The sequence below is a fragment of the Lynx rufus genome, unplaced genomic scaffold (genome assembly GCF_022079265.1).
Source record: "Lynx rufus isolate CCGP_SWC_20201006 ecotype Redwood Valley unplaced genomic scaffold, mLynRuf1.p SCAF_7, whole genome shotgun sequence".
Classification (NCBI taxonomy): domain Eukaryota; kingdom Metazoa; phylum Chordata; class Mammalia; order Carnivora; family Felidae; genus Lynx; species Lynx rufus.
This window is the reverse complement of record NW_025814889.1, coordinates 113,042,682-113,056,891: the sequence shown is the minus strand read 5'-3', so window position 1 is coordinate 113,056,891 and position 14,210 is coordinate 113,042,682. Positions and strand designations below refer to the sequence as shown.

Sequence of the window (14,210 nt, the reverse complement as noted above, 5' to 3'; positions counted from 1 at the left end):
GATTTCCGGGCAAACCTATTGCTTTTACCATAAATCTTTGTGTTTTATTGTTATTGTTTGGTTTTTGTTTGTTTTAATGAGAGAAAATTTTACCTTAGTTTGCCATCCCTGTGAAGAGCGTGTTCATTAATTTCTGTTTTGTTTTTCAGTTAAGCTGTTATTGACCCAAATTTCTCTTAAACTCCTTGTTGAAACAGACACGACTCTGATTTGCAATATCCTAATATTGTTCTCTAAGAACTTTGCACTTTTTGCATTTGTAGAACTGGGCACCAACCCGCTGAAGAGCTCGGGAATTGAAAATGGAGCCTTCCAGGGAATGAAGAAGCTGTCCTACATCCGCATTGCCGACACCAATATAACCACCATCCCGCAAGGTGATAGAAAATTCTCCAAAGCAGTTTGAACATCCAAATGTAACAACTTTAACATTCAAGAAAATTGTTTTGGAAATTTAAACGGTGACTGAAGCAGCCAACGTTATTTCCAGTAAATTGTCTACCCTTGTTTCTATTGAGCCTGGATGACCCCTGGGCCATTTAGACTCATTGTAGAGATGGTGAGACCTATAAAGTCTCTTCTAAGATATAACTTACACATAATGATTTCATGTTAAAGAATTGTGAGAGCACAGGGGAAAAAGTACAGTTATTTAAAGAATAGAATCCCTTGCTGGTGTTAAAGGAAAAAAGATACACGGGAACACCTCAGAAATTGAGCCAATTTTTACTTTGAGTCTCCAATCTTTTAGTGAATTCCTTTCCATCTTACTCTCTGAATAAGAAGATCCATAGTGGCCACTTATATAATAAGTCTTATATAATAGTGTTGTAGAGAATATGGATTTTGGTCTATTTGGTCTGTTTGTCCCTAACTGGCTCTAAGACCTTGGACAAGTTATTCAATATTTATGCCTTAACTTCTTTATTGGTAAAGTGGTAATAACACCAACATACAACTCCATTAGATTGTCTAATGATTAAATAACTAATTAGAAAAATATCAGGCATGTAAATAAATAGTGGATTAATATTACCTTTTATTATTTGTAAAAATGTTTTAACACTCATTTTGCTTAGGCAAAGTACCAAACACTGGAGACAGGACAGTGAATAGGGTATACTGCCTGCCTTCATGGACCTTATTACCTAGAGCAAAGCCAGCAAATAAATAGCAATCACTACACAGCCATGGGGTTAAGGTCATTGTGCTAAGGGCTACCTGGGAGAGACACATAAGCCATAAAGAAAAGAAATCTAATCACCATAAAGAAATTCCTCTGATTTTCACATTTTACCTGGCCCAGGGTTTTAGTCTTTCAAAAGCCCAGCTGTATTCTCCAAGTTTCCCCTCCACCTGGCCCTTTCTCAGCTTAGATATCTTGTTCTTGGACTGGGCACAAAATGTAGGTTCTTGCCCACAGAAAACAATTACCTTTTATTGTGCTTCCACAGAAACGTCAGCTCCTGTGAGTACATATTCCATAGAATGGTTTCTTACTACCCCTTGCTCTCTCCATAGTCTTTTTGCTACAGAAGATGTTTTTATGCCCATAACAGCAACTATTGGTATAGATAGATAATAGATAGATAGATAGATGATAGATATTCATTTATAGTTTATAAAGCACTTTCATATTGAGCCTCCAACTTGTTGCATGTAACAAGTGTCATTCTTTAAAAAAATATTTACTTACTTTGAGAAAGAGAGTGTGAGAGTGTAAGACAGAGAGGGAGAGGGGCAGAGAGGATCCCAAGCAGGCTTCACGCTCAATGTGGGGCTCGATGCAGGGTTCATTCCCACGACTGTGAGATCATGACCTGAAGTGGAAGTCAGATGCTCAACCGACTGAACCACCCAGGCACATCAGTTTTAGTAATATTTTAATTATTTAATTATATTTTTGTATAGAATATATACACATACATTTTGCCTAAGGCCATAGAGCTATAGAAGGCCAAATAAAAAAACTGGAACCAGTCTTTGATTTTGCTGTCCTTTTTAATGCATCCTCCAAAATATCTTTCAGTGACACATTTCATCACTTAGGGATCTATATTCCTCACATCTTCTCCCTATTCTATGTACTCTCTTCTCACCATTTCTAGCTTACTTTTATTTATTAAACACTTACTATAAAAATTACAGTAACTAAATTTTGTTCAGCCCTTATTTAGTAGCAGGTATTGTGCCAAATGCTTTTTGTGGATTTTTCTATATGAATCTCAAACCATTCCTCTCTAGGAATATTATCATGCCTGCTTAATAAATACGGAAAACCAAAGCTTAACGACATGAAGTAAATTGTGACCAAGGTCTTGGAGTTTGGAGGTGGCCAAGCTGGGACTGTGCTGTGCTGATGTCAGAGCCCATGTGCGTGACCACTGTATTCTGCTGCTTACCTAAGTCCTCTCTCTTATGCATATTTATGCTGATGAAATACATGAGTCTGCCTTTCTTAGGCTGGATTCTTACACCAGAACATCAGCTGCCTCTGGGAGGCTTCATGTCCACATTAATGGTCTACCATCACTGATGGAAACACAAGGCCGTGGAATGAAGTGATGAGTTATGGTTTCTCCACTTAGAAAACAGGAGTGAGAGGTCTGGCTCAGCCACTTAGTCTTTCTGTGACTTTAGGCTAGTTATTGCACATCTCTAAAACCTCAGTTTTACTATCTACGGAGGTATTAGTGACACCTATCTTTAGTATATTTGTGAGGATAGACACAAATAAGACTTGAATGTGCATGCATAGTATCTGGCCCAAGGTAAGCTCTCATATTTACCTTAAAAATGAAAAGGGAAAGGAACAAAAAAAGCAACTAGAGTATAGGTTCCTTAGCTAAACGCTACGGTGACAAAGATTAATGGTATTCTTTGCAAATTTGCGTCTCTCTATCTTATTGCAAAGTTTTCTTCCACAAACTTTCTCCTGGCTATACCTTAACTTTGGGGAAACTGACATTGCAAAAGGGAAGACACTAAGAACCTTGGTAAGAGTTATGGATGTGATGATAATTGTTGTTCTAGAGACACTACATTTTAATACTATCTTTTCATGGTGATAGGGAAGAAAGGATGTGTATTCAATATGGTTTGTTATAAAGTCACTCATTAATTACATATGGGAGTATTTTAAAAATCCACACTTGTGTATTCTAAAGAGACTTGAGTGGTTAGAATCCCTTCTTCCAAGAGTGACTGGGTTTTCATGATATTTAGTCATAAGAACTGTGCAATTGTGATTTTGTTACCGGACCCCGGAGACTAGGTTCTTGAGTCTCAGTGTCATAGAAATGAACACTGAACTGAAGGGAAAGAGTGTGGGTGGAGTTTATTAGAGATAACTTGTGTACAAGGGAGCCGACAAGAAAGAGAACTGTTGCTCTCTGAAAGAGTATTGTGCAAGACTTGTAAAGGCATTTTTCCTAGGGGAGAGGGGCTAGGATTTGGGAAGCATTCTTCAATCCCACGGTCGTTATCTGCGGTCGTTAGTTTTCAGTGGACAAGAGACAATCCCAGAATGCCTTTCTCTATGGTTGACATTCTTTTAGGGCTCCTGGAAAATAGAAATACTTGTGCAAGCAGGCTTTAAATTGTTACTTCTAATTTTGCCCAGACAACCATTACTCGTAATGACTATTATCTCATTTGTTCGCTTTCCCAGAAGGAGGTATTTGTCTCTAAGTATATGGAAACTTTTAACCTTTGCCTCAGACCAGTGGCTTTATGGGAGTTAAGTCCCTCTTGCTTCTCTCATACTGTCTCAACTTCATTTCATTCAGTTAAGAGCAACTATAGTTCAATTTAACTCCTTTTGACTGGGAACATTTTACCTTCCCTACTTAGCAGCTAGATAGTCTCCAAATTTGTAACTTTGAGTCTCTGTTTCTTCGTCTATGAACAGGGATTAACAAAAAAAGTTTGTAAACTGAAACAAGTAAATGAGCTAAGTTAGGGAAAGTGCCAGTATCAGTGTTGACCACATTTCAGACTTGCAGGGAGTAGAAATTCCTTCCTTAGCAGCTCCCACACAAAACATAGAGAAACTAATACTAACGTCAAATCAAATATGGACTAAACTTTTACATTAAATAGACAGTACTGATAGAATTCACTGACACGCAATGACGATTTCATGCCGAACATAACCTGCAGTTTTCCAATTTTGTTCTTTATGGACAAATAACCGACACTCTCTGCTAAGCAGATGTTAGTTCTACATGTAACCAATTTGCTCTTTTCTTTGTGGTTGGTGCTATTCTTGTAAGTGGAACAATATGCCCTTTAAAAAGCTGTATAAAAGCATAATGCATCCTCAGATGGCAGGAGGAAATGAAAATAAAATATTTAAACTTTTATATTAATATTACTAAATTTTTAGAAGTCCTAGCCTTTCAAGAAGCACTATCCAGAGGTTTTGTGGATACTTTGGATCTGAAATTATTTCCCCAGGTGTTCTACATATGGCAGGTTGCTTGATTATAGGCCTCCACATTCCTCTTGTGTAGGGGAACAGTCTTGATTTGAAAGGTCTAAGTAATCTTTAGCTCTTTGGACATATCCGTGTTGCAGAGGAATTTGATGTTGGGTTTGTTTTTGCATTTGATTTATTTAAAAGTTTTTCTTGTTTCTTTTTTTATTTTTGAGAGACAGAGAGAGATAGAGCATGAGTGGGGGAGGGACAGAGGGAAACACAGAATCCGAAGCAGGCTCCAGGCTCCGAGCTGTCAGCACAGAGCCCAACGTGGGGCTTGAACCCATGAAACCGTGAGATCATGACCTGAGCTGAAGTCAGACGCTTAAACCTACTGAGCCACCCAGGCGTCCCATGTGTTTGATTTTTAATGCAGAAAAGCTGATTAAGACTGAAGCCAGCACAGTATATCAGCGTCAATTATTAATAATGCCCATGAATGAGATACTTAGTTAAATTTGCCTATAGGTTTAACTTATACATGATCTCTTTATTATAGCTTAAATGCTATAATAAAGCATATAATAAAGAGTTGTCATCTTTTATCCACGGTAGTGTTAACTTATTAACAGAGGTGTAAGAAACTGATGAGATTCAGGGTTTGACCTCAGTTCTACAATTGTATCCTAAGAATTCCTGAGACAAAAATCTACTATGTGAGAAACCACAGTCCATGTTTTTGTTTAAAATCGAACTACGAGAAAAGGAAAAAGCCCCTGTACTACTTCTAGAAGTGTATATTGTTATGAAAGGGATGAAGAAAAAAGATAAAAATCAAAACCAATGAAAATGATGTAAAGCAAATCCTTTGACACTCTGTCTTTTAGAAAATTGGTGGCCTTTGTCTTCATTAAGTCTTTACATCCCATCATTACGTTTATCTGCTAATGTAACATTTTGTATTTCTGTATTCCAGGTCTTCCTCCTTCCCTTACTGAATTACATCTTGAAGGCAACAAAATCTCCAAAGTTGATGCAGCTAGCCTGAAAGGACTGAATAATTTGGCTAAGTAATAATATTCTTTCATAACCTTATGTCTGTAAAATGGCTAGATGTATAGGTGCCCACATGCTCAGAACTGGAAATGCCACGGGCAATTTCTGACCATACCACATTTTTTGCTGTTGGTCCCAACAGCATGCTCAATTATTTCTTTAAAAAGCCATGAAATAGCATACTTAGCATAACCATGACATATCTCATGTACAATGTACCTGATTAAATCAACATGCTTATTCAGTAGGTTCTAACTTAATTGAATTCAACAGAAGGTTGATTATGTTATAACCCAGTGTTCAGAATTTGAAAATGCCTTAAAATGAAAGCTACCAGGACATGGAAATACTGGGCATCCCACACATCCATATCTGGATGATTATGATGAGATCCTCATATCTCTATTCTCTGAAGAGTTTAAAATGTCTCTGGACATTTAATGTAGTCTTACAAAAGTCATTGGGTTGTCTCTGTGTGTGTGTGTGTGTGTGTGTGTGTTTCTGGGCCTTGTTAACTTTTTTTTTTTCCTGATAGATAATCATTAGTTCCTTTCCTGACTTCTAGCCTAACTTTAATCTTTTTACATTTGCAATCTGGTTAAGTAATAAAAAGAGGAGAAGGCTTGCAAACTATTTGCTTTATCTTCAAAAAACACTGTGCTCTTGAACTGTATTGCTGAATGTTCTTACAAAGGAGCGTAGTGTTATGCCAAATTGACGCACTTCTCTTTTTTTCTTTATAAATTTTATGGGAGACAAATAAAGTATATCATTTATCCTTGAGAAATAGCTAAGACAAGATGATATATAACACAGCTTTTCCCATTTCTGTGGATATTCCCCAGTGAGCTGGTGGGTGGTGAGAGCCGAAGGTGAGCATATGGATGTGACTATAACACAGTGTATTACCCTAAGTCTCAGACGAGAAGAAATCTAAAGTTATTTTCATTACAGCCTCTAATATAGAAAATATATTTTGAAATAGCATTGTGCATCACTGACCTTTTTTTGTTGATTTGGTCCCTCTAGCTGCAGAAAAATGTAGGAAGATCAGATGCATTGCCTATTGTATAGAACTGTCTTTAGGACAGCTGTTAGTGGTAGCAGTGGTAGAGATGTACAATAGTCTAATTCCAAATATGGTAAGCCACTAATAATATGTGTGCTTTTTTGGAATAAAAGTTTATTTTATACTGAAAGTGGTATGGAATTTTTTTTAAATCCCATTCATTAAATTGGAGCAGATTGACCCATTGGCCAAGCAGATTTTTCCAATTCTTGAATTTATCAGACAAATTTCTTTTTGGAATCAAGTCCAGAAAAATATGTCTATGAAACCATCAAATCCTCATGTTGTTTACTCTTCACTGATGTTGGGACATGAGAAGTATTTTGGTATTGAAAATCAAAACTGGGAAAAGAAGAAAAAAAGCGGCCACTGATCTCAGAACGTTGTGGGGCAAATATTCCAATTAGTTATTAAGAACATGTGGAGAGAAATAGTATATGCCTCTCTCCAAAAATATAAGATGGTTTTGGGGCACACTTTCTTTTTTGTTATATATGTATACATATATCATCATCTCCCTTATTTGAGGAAATACTCTTCAGTGGAAGGAATCATTGTTTTTGAGCCATGTGCCCTCTGCCTTCATAAAGCTAGAATAATATCTTGAACATAACAGGTCCTCAAAAATATTTATTGATTGAACATATAAATAAATCACCATAAAATTGAAGTTTCTTTGAATCAGTTATTAAGAATATTATATTCTAAGAATGTATTAGCCCAAAATTGGATATGGGATTTGGAGTGTTGTAAGAAATAGGAGACCTGACTCTGTGATAGAAGAGACAAGATCAGAAACAAGAAATAAATGTCTAAGACTGGGGAGGGTGGGGTGGTAGGGAAACAACGTGTTCTCTGCCGAGATGCCAGGTTAATAATCAATAGCTAAGATAAATCCACCGTTTTATTAATAGCTTAAAATTAACATAGTATAATCTCAGTTATTTCAAATACCAAGTCATGATTAAAACTGAGAGACTTGGGTTACATAAACCAGAATCTAAATCTCAGAAGGGCTCAAAAATCAGAACTAGCTGAAAGCAAGCTAAAACGATCCTACAGAAAGTTTCCAAGCCTATTCCACATCATGTGAAGGAGCCCAATAGACTCCTCCTCTTTCTCTCCCTTTGAGTTTGCTGGTTCTCTTTCATTACCTTGTTGCCTCATCCCAGGTATCTCCTCTCTGCCCTTTAGGATTGACAGCACCCTAGTTTGACAGAGTCATTCATCTTTAGAATGCCAAATACATCAACCTTGTCTCCATGTTAACCTCTTCTGACTTTTGAATCCCATTTACTAGGAAGGGACCGCACGGCTGCAGAACTTTCACTTGTTATGCACTTAATTTAAAAAATGCAGCCCAAAACTTTGAGTGGTATTGTAGAAGAAATGTTAAAGGGCCAAGAAACAGACATGTAGGTCAGAGGTCAGGGTCAGAAGCCAGGAATGCTGGCACCAGGCAAATTCTGATAGTAGCAGATGATCACTGATAAACTCAAACGAAAGCAAAATGCTAATTCTGTTAACCTTCCTGGCAGATATGTTTACTGATTCATTGGAACCTTCTACCTTTTATTTCCAATGAAGAAATGTATATAATAAATATACAATTGTTTGATTTCTAAAGTGACCCAAATGATAATAGTACTCCTTTGAGTATTCTACGGAGTGAATTCATTATATGTATTATACATAGAAATCAATTCAGCAGCGACTCATTGATCATAAGAAGCTTTCTGTTAGCACTGGATATGCTGCAAAACAGTCACTTTTCTCTAGGAAAGACCACAAGTACACAGTCCCTTGAATTTTTTAAGAGGGTGCTAACAGGATGCTATAGGAGCATTTACTAGGGGTACCTATCTAGTTTGGTAGGATCAGACGAGTTTCAAAGAGAGTAAGTTGGGGTGCCTGGGTGGTTTAGTCAGTTAAACCTAAGACTCTTGATTTCAGCTCAAGTCATGGTCTTTGGTTCCGAGCCTAAGGTTGGGCTCTGCACCGACAGTGCAGAGCCTGTTTGGGATTATCTCTCTCTCTCTCTCTCTTTCTCTCTCTCTCTCTCTCTCTCTCTCTCTGTCCCTCCCCTGCTTGCACGCATGTGCTTTTGCTCTCTTTCTCTCAAAATAAATAAACACTTAAAAAAAAAGAGAAAGTGACTCTATGGTGGGAACTTTGGAACAAATGGGCTTTATGTAGGCTCAGCAAGGTTGGAAAAAAGTACTCTAAGCAAAGGGAACAGTAAATGCAAAAACAAAGAAAGTCCTTGCTGTTGACTTGATAAATCACACAGCACCTGTGAAGAAAGCATCCATGTGTCCTGAGCAGAGGACATGCATTCATTTCCGCTTCCTTTTGCAGGTTGGGACTGAGTTTTAACAGCATCTCAGCTATTGACAATGGCACTCTGGCCAACACTCCTCATTTGAGGGAGCTTCACTTGGACAACAATAAGCTTATCAGAGTACCTGGTGGGCTGGCGGAGCACAAATACATCCAGGTAATGCAACACCACTAAACCTGTAAGGGGTCTCTAGGGAGCAAACCCTCCCTACTGGGATGCTAAGAGGCAGGTAGCTCTGCCTGGCAATAGTTTTGCAGAAAGATATTTTTCATGTTTCCACATCAGTGTTCATTCTGGTTTCCTGAAAAATACAGGCTTGAATTATTATTTTTTTAATAGGACTATTACCTTACCCTTATTATGATGCTATCTTCTAGAATAGAGTATGTTTTAGGAAGCAGGCAAGGTAGTTTCAAGCCATAGATCAGTGTAACAAAAACATATTGGTTGAAGAAGATGAGATCATTTGTGATGAATAGATATGGAATAAAAGAGAAGTTTTAAATTTTAGCTTTAGCAGATGCAAGCTGGTCAAAAAGAATGTTCTGTGACTGAGTTAACTTCATGTCAGTTATCAAGCTATAGTACATGCATAAGGATAAGAAGATATGGTCCAATGGCCCATGGTGATAATAGAGCTTTGTAGTCTGTAAACCTATAAATGTAAGGCATGCTCATCAGTTTAAATAGTGATAATATTTTTTTTCACATATAACAAAATAATATTTCCACTGTTACTCAGGAAATTGCACAAATATGTTATTCAAATTTTATATTCAGAAGTTAATGTGGTTATTCATAGATTTTATGTATTGGCTTATTTTATCTAATTTTTCAGCTTCAATAAAGGTCAGATTTAAATTGCTTCTGTCAGATATTTACCTAGGTACTTAGTTGAACCATGATGATTCAGAAATTATATCTTGACATTGATGCTCTATTATAGATAAAACCTTTTTATAAAGTTGCCATTTTGGTAATCTAGTATCTCAACTTTTTTGCTTGTGGTTCAAGATAGGTTTATCCCTTACTCTGCCGTCAGTTCTGTCAAAATGTGATGGACGTCTTTTTTTTTTTTTTATTGGTTTGTGACAAAAACTCCAAGCAAAATAGCTATAAGGATTCACGTTAGCTAGATTTCAATAAAGTATCTGAATTATAAGTACAAAGATGACACTTGAAAACATTGTATTTCACGCTGATTCTTTTTTAGTGGGCCTTTGATGGTGATAGGATAATGAGTAAGCAGATCTGAAGGCACAAGCAAAAGCAAGACACTTAGAAGACCAAGTAATAGCTACCATTGTTACTATTGAGATTTCTGTTGGTGGTGGGCATTTTTGGGGGCTGCGGGGATTGGTTTGTTTTCATTTTTATATCCCAGAATAATCCGTTTTATCTTCTTGATTGCCATTTTTCAAATTTCAGTCTGGACATATTATTGAGTTCATAAAATAAGTTTGATGAGTTAATTAACATGTATGGGATAAGAAAGGATAGGATAGGATGCATGGAAAGAAAATATCACTGTAATGGTAAGGATTTCATAAAAATGTTGTTTAAATGCATAGTTTCATATATACTAAACCTTAGTGTATAATGTGTTCTTATTGTGAGTCACAGAGAAAAATTTATAAAACATGCTATTTTGAAATCTTTGTTGAATGTCAGCAAATCTCATGGGCATTCACACAGGGCCTCACATTTAGAAGGGTCTCATTCTTGGTTTTTCATCTCTAATTGGCTATCCGTGCACCCATTTCACATCCCTTCTTACAGGCTCTTAGAGATTTCACCCATATCACTGCCTTTTTCATAAGCATATAACTCAGTTATTTTTAGCAAAATTATATAGTTGTTCAACCGTCACCACAATCCAGTTCTAGCACTTATGTTACCCCCAAATATTCCTCATATCCATTTCTGGTCAATTTTCAATCTCATCCCCTTTCACAGGAAATCATTAATCTACTTTATACCTCCGTGGATTTGCCTTTCCTGTACATTTCATATAAATAGAATGACTTATTGTAATGATTTTAGGTCACCCATAACAACATGAATCAGTAATTCTTCCATTTTTATCAGTGAATAACATTCCATTGTATGGATATACCACATTTTGCTTGCTAGCACTATGCTTTTTGATTACTATAGCCTTTGGTTGTGTTTTGAAGTTGGGAGTGAAGGTCTTTTAACATTGTTCTTATTTTTCAAAAATAAGAACTATTCTTGTTTCTTTGTATTTTCATATAAATTTTAGAATCAGCTTTTAATTTTTGCATAAATAGCCTGCAAAATAGGGATTGTGTTGAATCTATAGATCAATTAGGGGTGAATTGTCATCTGAACAATATTAAGTCCTCTAATTCATAAACATGCAATATCTCTCTATTTCATATTATTTAACTTCACACAGCAATGTTTTGTCATTTTTAGTATACATGTCTCACAATTATTTTACTAAGTTTATTGTCATTTTCTTTATTATTTTTGATGCTGTTGTGAATGGTTACCTTAATTTCATTTTTGCATTTTTTTGCTAGTACAGTAAAACCTTGGTTTGTGAGTATAATTCATTCCAGAAACATGCTTTTAATCCAAATTAATCAAAGTTAATTTCAAGAACAATTGGCTCAGTTGTGACCATGTGACATTTGTCATCACATACTACTCATATTGCAAGACATCATCGCTCATTTATCAAGTTAAAATTTATTAGAAGCATTTACTAATCTTGCAGAACACTCGCAGAGCAAGTTACTTGCAATCCAAGGTTTTACTGTATATGTAAATATAATTCATTTTTGTTTATTGATCTTCTATCCTGGTACTGTGCTGAAATTTTTTTAGTTGCAGAAGTTTTTGTGCACATCTTTGGATATTCTGTATTTGGGATCATGTCATTTGTAAATAAATACAGTTTTAGTTATTCTTTTCCTATCTGAATTATTTTCATTTATTTTTCTTGCTTCATTGTACTGGCTAGAATCTCCAGTACAATATTGAATAGAAGTGATGAAATTAGACATCTTTGGCTTGTTTTCTATTTTAAGAGAGGGGTGGACATTCAAGTTTTTACCATTCAGTGTGATGTTAGCTACAGGTCTTTTGTAGATGCTCTTTGTCAAGTTAAGAAGATACTTTTATTAGTTTATTGAAAGTTTTTGTAGTGAATTTTTCAGATGCTTTTTCTGTGTCTGTTGAGATGATCATGTGGTTTTGGTTGTTTATTCTTTTAATAGAGTAAATTAAATTAATTAATTTCCAGTTAAAGCAATTTTACATCCCTGAGATAAATTATGCTTCATCTTGGTCATGGTGTATAATCTTTTTATATTTTGTGAGATACAGTTTCCTAATATTTTGTTAAAGTTCTTTGTCTATGCTAATATGAAATATTTGTAGGTAGGTTGTGTGTGTGTGTGTGTGTGTGTGTGTGTGTGTGTGTGATGATGATGAACATGATTTTTGCCTGGTTTTAATAATAGAAAATAATGACCTTATAAAATGAGTTGAGAATCTAATTTTCTTTTTTACACAGACTAATACTTGGTTTATGTCTTGACATTTTCTTCTCTCACCTTCAGTATTAGCCCTAAATTCTAACCAAACATGTGCCCCCTTTATTGCTAGTCACTGCCAGGAAATAGAGAATGGCAAATGAGAAGAAATTTTCAAAGTTTGAAAGTTATAACAAAATACTTATAGCTATTGTTTGGCTTTAATATCACTTGTTTCTGTTTTTATTGTCTTCCTTCTAAAACCTTTCTTAAACAAGGCCTTTTTCACCTGCATATAAGTGGGAGTGTTCTGGGTTAATTATTTTAAGGAAGCATCTCATAGGCTTTATAACACACTTTAGAAACTGTCACGTTACTAGTATATTTTAATTTAGGTTGTATGATAAGTCACTTCTCACTCTTCAGAAATCACATCTACATGAAAACCCATTTCTAAAGCCCTTTCATAAGTCTAATATTTAATATCCCTGAGAAAAATCTATGAACAAGTTACCATTATCTTAAACATAAGCATAAAATACATTTCAGAAAAAATTCTAATGAACTATAGAATTCTATTCATAAGATAGAATTTGTAACATGGAATAAATTTTTATTAAAGATTTCTAGGTCTGGGGTGTCTGGGTGGCTCAGTCATTTGAGTGTCTGACTCTTGATTTGGGCTTAGATCATGATCTCGTGGTTCATGAATTTGAGCCCCACATCAGGTTCAGTGCTGACAGTGTGGAGCCTGCTCGGGATTCTCTTTCTCCCTGTCTCTCCGCCCCTTCCCTGCATGCTCTCTGTATCTCTCTCAAAATAAATAAATAAACTTAAAAAAAACTTTCTAGGTCTGTTCATTCCAAATGCTATGGCACTCAAGTGTTTCTTAGACTTTGTGATTATTTTGATTCAAATACTATGCACACTCTTCTTATTCATTATATATTACTTCCTCATTCTGCATAATCTTGTTCAAAGGTCCCTCATTTTATCTTTGCCTTGAAAACAGCCCATGTAGACACAATTTATGCAATAACATAAATTTATTCATGTATTCACTTAATGTATATTTATTGGACACCTACTGTGTTTAATAGACACTGAAGATACAGTCATGAACAAAACAAAACAAGTTTCCTTCCTCATGGAGCGTTTATTCTAGAGAAGGAAAACAGGTGAAACAAACAAACAAATATATAATATGCTGTATAGTGATAATTACTGTGAAGATTTAAAGTAGTGTGACTGGGATGGAGAATGAATGGCAGCATTGGATAGTCAGGGAAGACATCTCTGGTAAGGAGAAGTTACATAAACTACATGAAAGAGTAAGCCTTGTAGATATCGTGGAGAAGATAAGGCCAGGTAGAGGAAACAATGTGTGCCAACCTAAGGAAGGACCTTGATCTTTGTAATAGAGGAAAAGCAGGTAGGCCAGTTAGATTGAATAGTGAGGGGAGATGAGGTCAGAGCAGAAGGATGGCAGACCATGTTGGATTTGTGGGTCATTGTGAGAACTTTGGACTTTATTCTGCATGAGATGGGAAGCCATTGGAGTGTTGAGGCAAAGAATATATAACTTGGCTCAATTTTTTAAATAATTTTTCTATGAGCTAACTTACAGGGTTACAGAAAATAAAAAAGAAAAAGGAAGGAAGGAGGGAGGGAGGGGAAGAAGGAAGGAAGGAAGGAGAGAAGGAAGGAAGGAAGGGAAACTGATTTCAGAGCAAAAGAGGAAGCAGGAAAGACAACAATAAAGGCAGCTTGAATCATCCAGGAGGAGATAATGGCAGTTTTGGACAATGTTGTAGAAGTCGA

General features: G+C 35.9%; 1 protein-coding gene across 1 annotated transcript in view; it reads left to right on the top strand.

Moving 5' to 3' along the window:
- Positions 1-14,210, top strand: part of DCN (decorin) — a 40,934-nt gene that overhangs the window by 26,321 nt on the left and 403 nt on the right. The window contains exons 5-7 of the mRNA XM_047066815.1: positions 264-377; positions 5,397-5,490; positions 8,904-9,042. Coding sequence (XP_046922771.1) covers positions 264-377; positions 5,397-5,490; positions 8,904-9,042 — 347 coding nt within the window. The remainder of the gene's footprint in view (positions 1-263; positions 378-5,396; positions 5,491-8,903; positions 9,043-14,210) is intronic.